Genomic DNA, 14,752 nt, shown 5'->3' on the forward strand with positions numbered 1-14,752 from the left:
GGTGTGTCACTGCAGTTGTTTACTGAGACCCCGTTGGCTCTGGATGTGAGGCTAGAAGGTCCTTTGTGGAGCTCCAGTCCGGGTTTTGCAACAGTCACAATATTTTGGCTGGATATTGTCTTAGGAGGTGGTACTAGTGGGGTGGAATTCCCTCATGCAGGAGTTTGCACTGGATGCCTTTACAAAGCTGGATACTCTGGTAATAATAATAATAAAAAGCCCCTACCCGGTGGATGGGATGGAGTCTACGGATTGAGACCAGGATTTATTAATGTGCAAATTGCTCTGATATGATCACATACTTTCTGCTTTGCATACGCAGGGAGCAGCGTGGGCTGATGGAGTAGGAACTAGCCTGAGCGATCTTTACGAGCTGAGATCCTGCACATCGCAGAAGGGTTTGTTTCTCTGCACAAAAGCTGGGACCCTGTCGAAACCTTCTTTAAAAAACAAGTGGCTAGAATACTCAAATGCACCAGACTTCTTCATGAACTCGCCATGAATATATTTTTCATTTTTTTTGGCAGAAACCTGTGTGTAACTTTCTCTGGAGGAACCGAGGATTTTTGTAGTTGGTCTTCTTGTATTTTAAATCTGAGAACCCAGTAGAGTCTTTTCCGCAGTGATGAGGGAGTGACAAGTTGGAGGTAAGGGCTTCAGCATGCATGTTTGTGTCGATGGAGCTTTTGCGATGTGGGCTGCTAATGAGGAGCGCGAGCCGTGTCAGCATCCGACTGCGGGTTTGCCTTGTGCGACGTGGATAACGAGTTCAGACAATGAGAGCTGTGCGAAATCACGGCGCCATCCGTGGCATCCACATCCCCCCCACCCGAGGTGTGCAGGGAGTCTGGGCTGCTGCGTGTGTCCTCTGCCACTGTGCCACTTCCCATTCTGGGGAAGGGGACACAGGGAATTGGTCTGGATGCTGATCAGCTTGCTGGAGCTCATTGCTGATCCCGGACTGGCTGTGGTGGATCCTGCAAGCCGTGGTGCAGCGGATGGCTGTGCCCTGCTGCCCTCCCACTGATCCCAGAGATGGGGAAAATGGGGGGACGGGGCAGTTAAGCAGATGCTGTGTTCAGTACTGCTGTGGCTGTGCCTAACTCAGCCTCCTGCCAGGCACCCACGGGGGCATGGCAGGCACCCAGAGAGCGTGGGGTAAATTTGTGCTCCTTGGGGTTTCGAATGTGGGATCAGTGGAGAAACGGTTAACAGGGATCATGGCAATAATCAGACATGGTGTGAACACCCAGTGCTGATGTGTGTGGGAAGTGCTGCTGGATCTGGTGCTGGCTGCCGTGGGTCAGCGAGGGCTCCTGTGGCCGGGTTGGGACACGGGTCCCCAACGAGGCTGCGGGTCAAGGTGACACCTCCACATCAACAGAGCTGGGGTGCTGTGAGATGTGGGTGTGGGTGACCCTTGGGCTGCTAGAGTGTTTTATAGGCTCAGGCATGTATGTTCCCTTGAACAGTGCTGGGGACAGAGAAAGAGCGTTCAGGTGATGCAGTTTGGGTTTGAAGAGGTACCTTACAGTAAAAGGCATTAAAACACGGTAATAGTGGGAGAATAAAATGCTGCATGACAAGGCAGGCACGGAGCCTCCACTCTCCTGCACCGGGGTCAGAGGTACCCATGCAAAAAATCCTGTCACCTGAGTGTCTGTGAACTTGTGGCAGTGCTTACAGTCCTATTTGGGGTGGCCAGATCTGTGCTGAGATCCCACAGGGACTGGGACTTGCACTGAAACATGTGCCTGGAAGGTTCCTCAGCTGGAATCATTTTGTCTGAAGTCCATCCATGACCCTGGAGCAGGTGAGCTCCTGACTCCATCCCCTCATCCCCACTGTGGGACCAGGGCAGCAGAGGCGGGGTGGGAGGATGGTGACAGCACCGCAGGTCTGGGAATGCCAGCGCTGCGACATGCCTGGAAACCACCCTGGAAAAAAGGCTCATTTCAGCTGGATCAGCTCCCTGGCCCTTGTGCAGCCGCTGCAAGAGCAGCAGCACCACCCTGAGGGATGCAGCAGGGAGGAGCTGGGGGGCAGAGCACCTTCTCTGGAGGTGCAGGGCAGTGACCCCCTAAGCACAGCCGAAATGAGCTGGCCCTGCCAGTGTGTGCAGACAAAGCAGAGCTGAGCATAAACCCCACGTTTCCATTACCTGAGCTAGATGTGAGCTGGCAAAGCTCTGACTGCACTGCAGGGCCAGGACTGCAATGAGCAACAGAGCTGGGGGCCAGGTCAGCCCCCCTGGCCTATAGGGACAGCCTCAGAGTGGACAAAGGGGGCCATGCAGCTGAGAGAAGTGGCACCGGCAGCAGAGACTGTTTCCCAGGGCAGTGTGAGGGCAATCTGTTGTCTTGCCAAGAACGGAAGTGCCGGTCTGCCTAAGACCTGGCAAATACAGACAGGCTTACAGTCATATCCACCACCAAACTGCCTCCAGGAGAACCCTCTGGGATTGCAGCTTCCCCACACACTCGTGGGCAGCAGGGCAAGAGGGGCTGGCTGCAGGATGCCCTTCATTGCAAACCACCCCGAGCGCTGCCAAGCTTGCAGAGCTCAGAGCTTGGTCCCCCTATCCCAGCAGTGCAGGGTGCTGTCATCCAACAAAGAGGCAGAATTTGGATGTCCTCAGTCTAGGCTGGCAGCAGTGGCTAGTCTGGAGGACACCCTGGCTGCCCAATTGCTCCCTCCTGCCAGCCGAGTGCCTTGTCCTGCCCCATGCCCAGGTCTGAGGCTGCAGGTTATTTTTTCCAGTGTGTTTTCCTCTGCTGCTGGAGTTCATGCTACTCCTGGCTCTGCAGGACTCGTGTTTCCCAGGCAGTGACGTTTCAATGGGAGAGCCAGAGCACCAGGAATCCCTGCAGGAAGCTCCTTTGGCAGATGGTTCCTGTGCACATGGCCAAGCAGAAAGCCCCAAGTGCTGCTCAGGGCTTTGCCCTGGGCTTTGGGTTTTGGCTCTGCCTTTGCCTGGAGAAGCAGATCAGCACAGGGCCCATGGCTCACCGGGCTCCTTCCAACCTGGAAATTTGCACTTACAAGGCCAGCATTCAGGGTCAGTGGTGGAAGGAGCCCCAAGCACTTGTCTGGATACATTTACATCGAAATAAGAGGGGAATTGGGTATTGAGCTGAATGTGTGCACTTGTGTAGGAGGAGCCTCAGCAACCCTGGTTGTGCTTTTGGTTTGGGTAAGAGTCCCCTGTTCCTCATGCCTGTGGGGTCCCTGTGAGCAAGGCTGTACCTGATGCAGTGTGTGTCCATCCTGCAGAACCCAGGGCACCTGCTGAGCACGTTCCTGCTCAGCAATGGCCCTTTGGAGGTGCTGGGGAGCCCTTTTGGGAAAGAGCGAGGTTTTCAATGCCATGGACTGTGCTGTCCCAAACTGTGTTGTTCTGAGTTTCCTGGTCTGAAATTTGCTTTGGTTCTGCTGTTCCAATGCCCTTTGTTGGCATTTGGTGAGTTGTTGGTCTGTAGGAGGCTCAAGCCCACCTGAGCTGTACATAATAGACACAGGTTTGCTTTCCCCATGACTTTAACCAGATCCCAAGGCAGCGTCCCAGTTGTATTACAGAGCTGTGTTTGCTGGGACAACTCCAGTGCAGTTCCAGATGCTGCTCTGGTTCTGTGGAGAGGCAGCAGTCGTGGATACTGCAGCTCGCCTCAGGGCTCTGCCTCCTCCTCCTCCAGAGTGTGCCTCCTCGGTGCTGGTATGAGGGCCATGGAAATCCCCCTGTAAAACATTTCCTGATGTTTTACAGCGCTGACTGACAAGCACTCCTGGAGGGAGGCCTGCAGCACTGTGGATCACAGGGTTACTTGGAGCAGCTACTGTGACAGGCACCATGTGAGGCAAGCAAGGAGCCAGTGTTGAGCTCCAGGGCTGGAGCTGGGGGCTGGAGCTAGGGGTGCTGCTGACCACCGAGACAGCTCCCACTGCCAGGCCAGGGCAGAGGGGCAGCAGCAAGCAGCGGCCTCTCCTCAGCCTATTTCCCATCAGCGGGTCACAGCACGACTCTGCAGATCCGGGGAATGCAGCGCAGGAGCTGGTGGAAGGAGTCAGACCTCAACAATGCTGTGGAGAGCTCTGCTGCCAGATTGGCCTTTATTATTTTATTTTTTCAGCGAAGTTTATGGGTTGGGGATTTTGCAGAACTTGGCACTGGGATCTAATATCAAATGAAGACCTTCTGGTTCGGAAATTTGACTTAATGCAGCCGTCTTTTATTGCTTCAAGGATTAAGCAGAACAAAGTGGTTGTGCCTGTGCATGTGCAGGGATGTTTGCCGGAGGTGCCTGAGACACCCTGTGGCAGCTGTGACGGCTGAGCCAAGCATGGTGTGACCTTCCTCCATGGAGGGTTTCACAGTGCTGCTCCTGCAGCATTAGCTATGCCAGCAGGAAAACAGCTCTCGGAAATGCAGAGAGAGAGGGGGACTTTCACAAAGAGAACCAGGGCCCAAACCCTCTCGCTGCAGCCCCAGCTGCCTCTCTCCCATGGTCGGGCTGGGGAAGCAGGCAGGGGGCTCTGCCATGGGGTCACCAGCGCAGGCACAGCAGGCACTGGGCTGGGGAGCACCAGCACTGTGGGCACATCCTGTGTGCCTGTAGAACAGGGACAGTGGTGCTGCCTCTGATACCCAGGTGCCATCACTGGTATTTGAGGGGCTTGTTGAAAGTTCCACAAAGGCAGGCTGGGGAATGCGCCGATAATGTGAAGATGGACTCTGCCCTGGGGCTGGGAGGGCTCAGGCTGAACTGTTCTGGGACCAAACTAACCCAAATGAGACCCACTGAAACTGGGACTTCTCCTGCAGGAAACCTGTTCCGGCATATTCACACTCCTTGCTGACTACCAAGGGCAAATTCAAATACCCTATCCAGCCCTGGGTCCTGTAAAACCCAAATTCTCCCCGTCACAGCTGGTGCCCAGCTGGCTGTTGGCAGTGACCTGGCAGTTCCCAGGGGTTGGTTCCTGCTGCTGTTGTAATCGGCCTTGTCCTGCCTCCAGCATCTGGTCCTTCTCTCCCAGGCTCAGTAAACCTTTGGAGAGCCCGTTTACATTACGGACCCCTGGTACATTCAGAAAGAGGCAATATATCAGCAATTTAGTTATTGTGGATTAGGTCTTGAATATCCTGGGGATATAATGTCGGTCTTTCTCACCTTGTGTAGGAGGACTAATGGCAAATTATCTGGATGGTTTATATTTTCTGGTTTGTACTGGAGCTCCCAAGGACCAATTTATCCTGATTGAATTGCAAACAAGGCTTAGTGCCATCTCAGGCTCAGGGGCCAGGTCTCTCCATAAACGAATTCAGAGCAATTCAGGTTACCCGAAATTCTTCCTATCGATGGGATAATGGCATAAATCCTGCTAATGTTTAGACTGGAAATTGTTTGCAGCAACCTGAGCTTGACTGATGGACGGAATAACAGAAAGAATCATAATTCGTGTCCTGAGGTGAAGGTAGGAAGAGCTGGCAGCCTGATCCTTCTGCTGCAGCCCCCTCCGGTGGGCTCACCACAGACCCTGAGTGCTCAAGGATGAGATCTGGAAACCTGTGGATCGTGTGTGACCTGCTGTGGCATTGGCTCTGCAGCACCCAGGATGCCAGTGGCCTTTCTGTGATAAGTGGGCAGTTGTGGTCAAGCTCAGGCTCTCTTCAGGCTAGAAGGCAAGGACACAAAGAGGAAAAAGTGTGCTGTGCTTGTCTGATTTGTGCTGTGGCCTCAAGGTTTCCCATGGCACTTCCCCACCCTGGCACTGCACAAGCCCTCAGAGATGGGGTATGTGGCAGTGGCACAAGCTTCACACTGGCTCTTGGCGCACTGGGGCTGTGTTTGCTCTCTCCAGACATCCATCCCTGCTGCTGTCCTCATGCTGGGGGACTGTGCCCAAACTGTGAGTGTTTTGTAAACATGCCGTGTGCTTCCTGCGAACGCGCTTCACCAGCACAGCTGCCGTAATTAAAATCGAGGGCAGGCAGAGCAGGTGGTGGCACCGAGGGCAGGCAGTGCAGGTGGTGGCACCGAGGGCAGGCAGAGCAGGTGGTGGCACCGTGCTCCCTCCAGCGCTCAGGGCTTATTTGGGGAGAGTTTGGGCCGTGCTGTCCTGACGTGCCTGCTCACACCAGCTCACGTCTCCAGGCTCCTCTGGCCGTGCCGGGCATTGCCGTACCGTGCCACGCTACCGGTCTGGAGGGTCTGTCCTGACTGGCTGCCCCCACCTCGCAGGTGTGCCCCCCACCGTGCCCAGCTCCCTGCACAAGGTGCAGAGGGGCTGCAGGGCTAGAGGGATCCCCACTCTGCACAGCGCTCTGCTCCCTAAACACTCCCATAGCTCGGCTTAAGCACTTGACAGTGTTTATAAAGCAGCTTGCAGCAAACAGGCTTGGAAGTGCAGAACAAGTTGGTGTTTACACAAGTGACTAATTATTTATTTGAAAATCCTGTGGAAGAGCTGTGAGCTGTAACGACAAGCACATGGGGAGTGCTGGGCTCCTGCCCCAGCAGCCACAGCAGGGACACGGTGAAAAGTTCAGAGCCAGGGGGCTGGGGGGACAGTGGCAATGCCCCCCAGCACCCGATGGCCTCCAGCCTCGTCAGCACAGGTGACCAGGGCTGCAGGGAGGTGCTCAGAGCGGGCACAGCTCAGTGCTGTGGTGAGTGCTGCACAGGGCCTGTGGTACCGGGTCACACATCCCTGCAGCAGCTGCCTCGAGGTGCTGCCAGCCCACACCTGCTGCTGGGGCAGCACCCTCCTTTCAGATGTTCTTCTGCCGTAGCCATAACCCACCTAAGGGGTCTGGAGCAGGGAGGCTGCTTGGGCCAGGGGCCTTTCAGACTATCCCCCAACCCGGGGTGAGTAAGGGAGAAGACAGGCTGCCCAGGGCCCGTGTCCATCCCAGGCTGCAGCCAGGCTCCGTTCCAGCACCACTGCCACCAGTCATTTGGGGCATCGGTGACTGTGCAGTTATTATAAAGGGATTAAAACAATTTTCTGTTTCATTTGACTTCACAGAGTGAATGTTGTTGCCTTTATTCTCACACAATGGCTGCCGTTGGCGGGGCTTTGCTCTGCCAGCTGCAGAGGAGCTGGTCCCTGCCCAGCTGTGCCAGAGCTCTTGGTGCAGCCTGAAGTTCACCCTTCCTGCACACCAGGCACAGGGTACAGGGAAAACCACCTGAAAACCATGTGGAAAACACCCCTGGCCAGCAGCCAGGCAAAGCAAGGGCTTGGACATTCCCAGGCAAGAACAGGGCATGTGGAGTCCTAGGCACTGGCAACTGCCCTCTGCCTGGGCTTCCCTTGGCTCTCCAGAAGTTCATGAGGAGCAATTGGTTTGCTGCCCACACTGTCCTGTTGGTGTTGCCATCCTGTCCCCCTGTCCTGCCACACACTCACCGTGGTTGGCAAGGGCAGCGTGGCACTCACAGCGGGGCTGTGGGACACAGCGAGCCTGGGCAGAGCAGCTCCTCCTGACCCTGCCCTGTGCTCCAGGGAATGGCAGCTGGGAGGTTTGGAAATTCCCTTGGAGCAGAAACACGGCATTTTAAGCAGCTCATGAAGGATCCCACCCCGTCCCCAGACAGCCCCTGCCCCTGCTGGGGATTGCAGGCTCGCTCTCTCTTCAGCTCGACTACCAGCCCCAGAGGTGCCCACTTGATGGGAAACATCTTGTGTGCTTGGCACCCGCAGCGGCCATCTGCCGCTCAGGGAGGGCGGCCCAGGGGTCTAGCTCTGTTTAAAACAAGATCCAGCTATAAGTGTTTGCAGCACTGGCAGATGGCAAAGCTGCATTGAGCAATTTGATGGGTGCTCAGTATTAGCAAGAGGGACCTGTGGATGAGGCTGGAGTGCAGTTCTCCCCACGCCACTCGGGGTGACACCAGCATCCCCAGTTCACCCCACAGCCCCTGTACTCGCCCCCAGCCACCATGGGAGTGATGCTGGCTACCGAGTTAACCTATTGTCCTCTTCCTTTGCAGTTTCTGTCAGTGCACCTGGAAACTGTGAGCAGCTAACGCCTGCTGCTGAGCCCCAATGGGATTAAGGCCAAACTCCTGCACTCCTCACAGGGATGAAGGTAGAGCCATGTTACCTGCTACCTAAGCTCACTGCTGCTGATGTGGTTTGTGGATATGGTCCCAGACCAGGCTCCGTGCACAGACTCTCAGCTCTGATCCCACCTGAGACGTTTTAGCGGCAGCCTCTGCTGTGGAGTGGGCTCCCCCGATCACCCTGTGACAGAGGGCCTGCAGCGCTGGAGAGTTACTATGCAGCTTGGACTGCTTGTGGTGGTGGTTTTTCTAAGCTCGATGGATCTAACAGGCAGCAGCAAAGTGGTGAAGGGCAAGAGGCAAAGACGAAGTATGTATGAAACGCTTTTCTTCTCTCCTTCCTCTCGTGATGCCGGGTGGGTCATGCAGGTGTGAATGAGTTCACGGCACAGACAGCGGGGCAGGGTCTGCCATCCCCTGCGAGCTGGGGAGCTCCCCCAGTCCCACTGCTGGGCAGAGACACACAGGACCCTGTCCCTCCGGACCTGCCACAGCCCAGAGGTCACAGAGGGGTCAGTTATCCCCCCTGCCCGGAGGGTCCCTGGCCAGGGCTCATGTGGAGCAGCCAGGTAGAATTGGCACAAGAGCAATCACAAGCGTCTGCCGTCTTTTATGTAAGCTCATGTTAGAACTGTTTTACATTAAAACTGTTTTAAATTAAATTATATAACATTGATTTGATATTAAAACTGGGACCGCTTAGCCCTGGGAGAACAAGGAAAACCTGACATCATGCCTAATGCTATAAAGGGTAATTTCCAGCAAGGGCTTAGTTTATACCTTTGCCAGGGATGCAGAGCTTGGTGCCACAGCTCAGTGCTGCAGGAGGGATGGGGTCACATCGCCCAGAGATCCCTGCGTGCAGGGGCCAGGGCACCCAATGCCAAGTGGCATCCAGACCCAGTGAACCCTCCTGGCAGCCGGGGGCTGGGGCCTTTGGGATCCCTGCTGGGGACCTCCCTGCTCTCAGTGTCACTTCTGCAGGCTGTGGCAGCCCCTGCACCCACACACCTGGCGATGGGGCTGGGGCAGGCATGGGGGGCTGCCGGGCTCTCAGGTCACGGCAAGGGGACAGGGGAGTTCTCTTACCTCTCCTCCTGGCACATGAACCCTGCGCTGCTCTGCGCTTGTTTTTGAAGTGTAGTAAACAAGGTATTTAAAAGAACACATCTTTTAAATACACAGCTTTTCTATAAACAAGGACATGGCTTGCATAATAAACTAATAAAAATAACCTGCATTCTAGCCTGTAAAGAATGCGATTGGTTTCAAAACAACCAGCATTTTACATGATAATTAAAAGCAGAAAACTCTCAAGACATGGGATTGAGTATTTTTCTTGGACTGAACATAGGAGCTGAGAATACATCTCTCTTTTGGGGGCAGTAACATCTCCTGACTGCCAGAGAGATTTTAACACAGGCGAGGTCAGAGCGAGCTCCAGCCTGAGATGCGCCATAGATGGAATCAGTCAAACGGTTTCGCTCCAGGGCCATGTGCTCTGGTCCCCACTGGTCCTCGATGTGGAGGCACCGCCAGCTCCAAGCGGGGAGAGAGCAGGAGGTGCTGGATCCCTGGGTACATGCCAATCGTGAGTGTCTGCCCCACGCAGGTATCAGGACTGATGGGCAGGGCTGGGAGGCAGTAAGAGGGACAGTGCTGGGGCTCTGGGTACAGTTGGTGGCTGCTTCTGGGTCCTGCTCCTCACCACTGCCCCTGTTGAGACTGTGTGCTCCAAGCAGCACTGGTGCCTGTGGGCACTGGGCATGAGGCTCTGGTGCCCGACCAGAGCGGTGCTGGGAGCGTGTCAGTGCTGCAGGACCCCAGCCCTCACTCTGCCTCAGTTTCTCCCCTTCCTGCCCATGGTGCTGGTGGTTTGGGGTTGCAGCTGGTGCCTGCAGAGCCTGGCACTAACCATCGCCTCTCTCCTGCTCTTCCAGTCAGCACCGAGCTGAGTCAGGGCTGTGCCAGAGGCTGCGACCTGTGCTCCGAGTTCAATGGGTGCCTGAGGTGTTCCCCCAAACTCTTCATCCTTCTGGAGAGGAACGATATCCGACAAATTGGGATCTGCCTGCCTTCTTGTCCACTGGGATACTTTGGCCTTCGCAATACAGACATGAACAAGTGCATCAGTGAGTGTGGGGGTGGGAGGGAACGGGCACGGGAGGGTGGCAGGACTTTGCAGGGCATTGTGCACCTTCAGTCATGTGAGGGGAGGGGCTGTGACTGTATGGAAGGGGAGAGCATTGCTGGGCAGGGCAGCCACCTGCCCTGGCAATAACACCGCTCAGCACCACATAGGCACACTGTGGGCACGGGGTCTTGCAGGACATTTGGGCAGCTCTGTTACCTGGGCTGTCAGACTGGCACCCTTTTCCTCTGGCAGGAGGGAGATCCTTTCAGCCATTTAGGTACTGCTCAGACAAGTGCCTTTTCTCCTCCCCTCCTGCTCACGACAGCCAGGCAGCTCTGAGCGAGATCAGTGGCCTGTGGCTGCCTCCTGCGAGCAGAGCACCAGAAAGAGCTGGACGTGGAAACATGCGATCACTCCTCTGGCAGTTCTGTGCACAGCATCCTCCTGGCAAGCTTTCCATCTAGCTCCCTTTCCATGCAGCCTGTCCTGTAGCTGCAGCTGTTGATCCAGGACTGTGCACTTTGGCTGGCTGGTGATCAGCTGATTGCCAGCCTAAAACTTCCCCCCCTGCTTGATTCTGCCCTGGCAGCAGCTGCTGTGGGCCATGAGAGCTGCAGCACAGGGTTGTCCTGTACAGGGAATGGTGCAAAGAAAACTGACTTGTGAGTGGCACAGTCAGGCTTGACAGGATGCTCAGAGATTTCTCAGAGACGTGCCCTGCTGCTGGAAAATCCCTGGGAGCCAAGACTGAGCTCCTGTTGGCAGCGTGGAGCTTATTGTGTCTTTTGCTCACATCAGATTACATGATGGCTTTGGTGTTTTCTTTCCCCAGAATGCAAAATTGAGAACTGTGAGTCCTGTTTCAGTCGAAACTTTTGCACAAAATGTAAGGAAGGTTTGTATTTGCACAAAGGGAGATGCTACATCACGTGCCCCGAAGGCTACGCTGCTGCCAACGGCACCATGGAGTGCAGCAGTCCTGGTAAGTGGCACCATGGAGTGCAGCAGTCCTGGTAAGTGGCACCATGGAGTGCAGCAGTCCTGGTAAGTGGGCTCTGTGCCCGCCCGCTCTGCCTGGCTCTGGGTGGGGGTGATGGCACAGCCAGACCCAGCTGGGACAGAGCCCTCTGGGGACCAGCCTGGATGGAGAGCAGCCCCCAGCGTTTGTGAACTGTGACCCAGAGCTGGTGTGGTGCAGCAAGGAAGGGGGTGCTTGGGAATTTAGGAAGCTGCTGGGGAAACACACATTCCCTTCCAGCCTGGGGTGGGGGAGAGACTCGATGTTGTGAAAAGGCTCTGGGAAGGCCTGAGGGAGCAATCCAGGAATGGGAGTTACTGCTGGGCTCTCTTGTTATCTGGCAGCACAATGTGAAATGAGTGAGTGGGGGCCCTGGGGGCCCTGCTCCAAGAAGAGGAAGCTCTGTGGCTTCAAGAAGGGCAATGAAGACCGAACACGGCGGATTCTGCAGGCTCCCTCTGGAGACGTGTCCCTGTGTCCACCCACCACGGAGGTGCGGAGATGCACTGTGCAGAAGAGCCAGTGCCCTGAAGGTGAGCACAGGTGGATTAACCAGCGGGGCAGGGGGAGGCGGACACGGCCAATCCATTCCCTCATGGCTTGTTCCACCGGAGAGCCTCACGCTGCCTCTTTGCTTTACTGCAGGGAAAAGGAAGAAAAAGGAAGAGCAAGGAAAGCAAGATAATGGAAACAGAAATCGGAAAGACACCAAAGACACTAAGTCTGGCACCAAGAAGAGGAAGAGCAAACAGAGAGGGGCCACGGTGGCCGTGACGCCTGCCAGCCCTGCCCAGTAGCTGGCCCTGATGGCAAGACTCCATTGCTGCTATGTATATGAAAGCTTTACTGAACAGAGCACTGCTACACCACACCTACACATGTCCAGACAGACATATACTCCAGACTGATCCGGAGACCAACAGAGGCCACACACACAATACTTCAGGAGGCTGCACCCACCCTGGCCCGGGACCAGAGGAGGACACTGCCCAGGAGTGGAAGCGCACACAGAGAGGGGAAGCCCACGGCCCCAGGGCTCTGCTGCAGGGAGGAGAGGTGGAGGATGAGCCAGCAAAGGACACAGATGTGAGATTTCATGACCAAAGGCCTCAACTGGAGCCTGAGTGAGTGGCCCCACACAGCTCCAGTGCAGACCCACAGAGCCAGGGGATGACTGGACTCAAATAGCCACTTGCCCCAACCCCGGACCCAGACACACATGGCAGTGGCCTCTTTCTCTTCCCCATACCCTTCGTGTTTTAAGCTGTATGACTTTATCATTGCGAATACATGTTAAAAGTTTGTGGTAAGAGGTCAGTGGTATCTGCCCCGAATCTGCATCTGCTTCAAAGAATTATTTCAAATTAAAACAAACAAACAAGCAAACAAACAAAAAAACAAAAAGACAACCAGCTTCCTGAGTATGTGGTTCATACCTTGGCCCCTATGGAGGCTGGTGTCCCACAGGACAGAGACTCATTTGTGGAAGGGAAACTCACCAAAGCTTTAAGAAAATCCCAGAGAATTCTGTCAGCTGCACTGCAGCCACAAACCAGCTGTCCTGAGCAAAGGACCCCAGCTGTGCCCCGCCAAGCCCCGAGGAATTCCCTTATGGAGGATCCAGTTAACACACAGCAGATTGAGAAAATGAGAGGTTACAGCGTACCACAGGTTGCCAAAACATCGTGGCTCCACTCGGGCAGTCACAGCTGTGGGACTGTCGTGGGCTGGGGACACACTGGTCCAGCTACTGACACCACCCCAGCACATGGCAGGAGGGAGGCAGGCAGGAGGGAAAGGCACAGCTCAGGTTCTGCAGAAGAGAAATAAATTTTGAGGTTGGGTTGAAACAACTTGTCTGCTTACCACCAGCTGGAATTCTCTGGATTCTCCTGCTCTGCACAAGCCGACATCTGGACAGAGGAACCAGGACAAGGACTGTGCAGAACAGACCTAGCAAGGCCCACATAGGGTGCATGGGAATGCTGTCAGCTCTGTACAGGGAGTTCTACCTTTGGTGATGTCACAAAGTGCCACATTGCTCACTGCCTCGCATTTTAAAATGTGCTTCCTTTGTATAATTATGTGGAGACACATTTAATTCCTCCAGAGTTCAGCAAAAGCCCTCTGGTCCTGAGGGATGGAGCTGGGGAGATTCTTGGCTCCCAGATGTGCCCTGGGTGGGTCAGGGACATGGTGCTGGAGCTGCAGCTCCCCTGGGAGGGTGATGGACAGGGGAAAGCTCACCCTAAACTAAACCTGGCGAATCCTGGCTGCACTCACTTCCGTACCTCCCTCTGCTCTGTGGTTTTGGAGGGCAGAGCGAGCCAGCAGGTGTGCAGGGACACCTGTGGAAGAGCCCCCATCTCTCTGAGGGGTCACCTGCCCACACCTGCAGCCCTGGTTCTCTCCTGCAGCTCACGGCTCTGCTGAGGACAAGGCTCTGGCACACCCCAGCTCCCTTCCCCGCCGCCCCAGGGCTGGCCTGGCGCGCTGCAGGCTGGGGGGGTTGCACAGTTGTTTCACCTCCAGAGCTGTACCAAGCTGTCCGTGACTGCTCTGCTGGCAGAAAACCTTTCAGCCCATCATCCACTTTGTGTTTAAGTAAACAAGAAGCTGTTACATCTTTGAAAGGGGATTCCATTTCAGTACAATGATAAACGACCAGCATACCAAGCAGGGAGAGAAAGAGGTTCTTAAAAGTCATGCTTTGAATTGTTTATGGATCATGGTCAGATGATTCCTGAAAGCCTCCCAGCTCAAAGATCTGATCCCATCCTATTTTCTAGCCTGTGAGAGAAGTATTTTGTTTGTGCCATGGTGCTGCCTGTAAGCAGAACCATTTTCCCTTCTGCTTTCAGCAGCACCCACCAGTCACCCACTGGTGAACCTCAGCTCACCCACTCGCTGTGCCTCCCTCCTCCCTCCTGCTGCTGTATCTCCATCCAGTTCTCAGCGAGGATCAGGGAAAAGAGGGGGTGCACTAGGAAGATTTTCTACATGAGGCTCTGTTAATGACTCGATTCCCTGCAGTAACTCCTGGCGCTATTAGCACAACTGTTTCAAAACTAAACTGAGTATAATAAATCAACAGAACCTACTTTAGAGAACTCTAGAGATTTTTAGAAAAACTGTCAAACTTCTTTCTGTTGTATCCTCTTCCCTCCTTTCTTCCTTTTTCATAGCAAAATGGGAAGAAAAAGGGACAAAGGCAATAGGAAGTTTAAAATGCATATTAAGAATATCTGAGATTTTTTCAGTACGCGTAATTTTAAAATTAAATTGGTTTAGAACAATTAGGAGAAAAAATATATGAAATAAGTAATTTTTTTTTTTTTATTTTTTGAATCAGTTCAAGAACTGTGTTTATTCCCACTCCCAGAGAGCAGGTTTAGTTATGAATTTAGGAACATTATGCCTTTGACCAATGTGAGCTGCATGCTGAGCTCCCCAGTCCAAGCTGAGATGTCCCTAGCAAGGTGATGTCACCTCAACTCACACGCACGTGAGCGCTCTCTTTCCGCCCACCAAATA

General features: G+C 54.5%; 1 protein-coding gene across 3 annotated transcripts; it reads left to right on the forward strand.

Moving 5' to 3' along the window:
• The first annotated feature begins 139 nt into the window (after window positions 1-139).
• On the forward strand, window positions 140-13,541 carry RSPO1 (R-spondin 1). Of its 3 annotated transcripts, none has more exons than XM_027886694.1 (7): window positions 140-398; window positions 528-647; window positions 7,995-8,376; window positions 10,007-10,198; window positions 11,033-11,182; window positions 11,563-11,751; window positions 11,864-13,541. In XM_027886694.1, exons 3-7 carry the CDS (start codon window positions 8,283-8,285, stop codon window positions 12,013-12,015), a joined length of 777 nt encoding a protein of 258 aa, XP_027742495.1. In that variant the 5' UTR covers window positions 140-398; window positions 528-647; window positions 7,995-8,282; the 3' UTR covers window positions 12,016-13,541. The 3 variants fall into 3 exon arrangements, with proteins under 3 accessions (XP_027742495.1, XP_027742493.1, XP_027742494.1); XM_027886693.1 differs by having other exon boundaries at window positions 142-199; window positions 323-647; XM_027886692.1 differs by having other exon boundaries at window positions 140-647.
• The last annotated feature ends 1,211 nt before the right edge of the window (window positions 13,542-14,752 follow it).

This window comes from Empidonax traillii, unplaced genomic scaffold (assembly GCF_003031625.1).
Source record: "Empidonax traillii isolate 1590-97213 ecotype Southwest subspecies unplaced genomic scaffold, ASM303162v1 scaffold192:size804837, whole genome shotgun sequence".
In the NCBI taxonomy this organism is placed as follows: domain Eukaryota; kingdom Metazoa; phylum Chordata; class Aves; order Passeriformes; family Tyrannidae; genus Empidonax; species Empidonax traillii.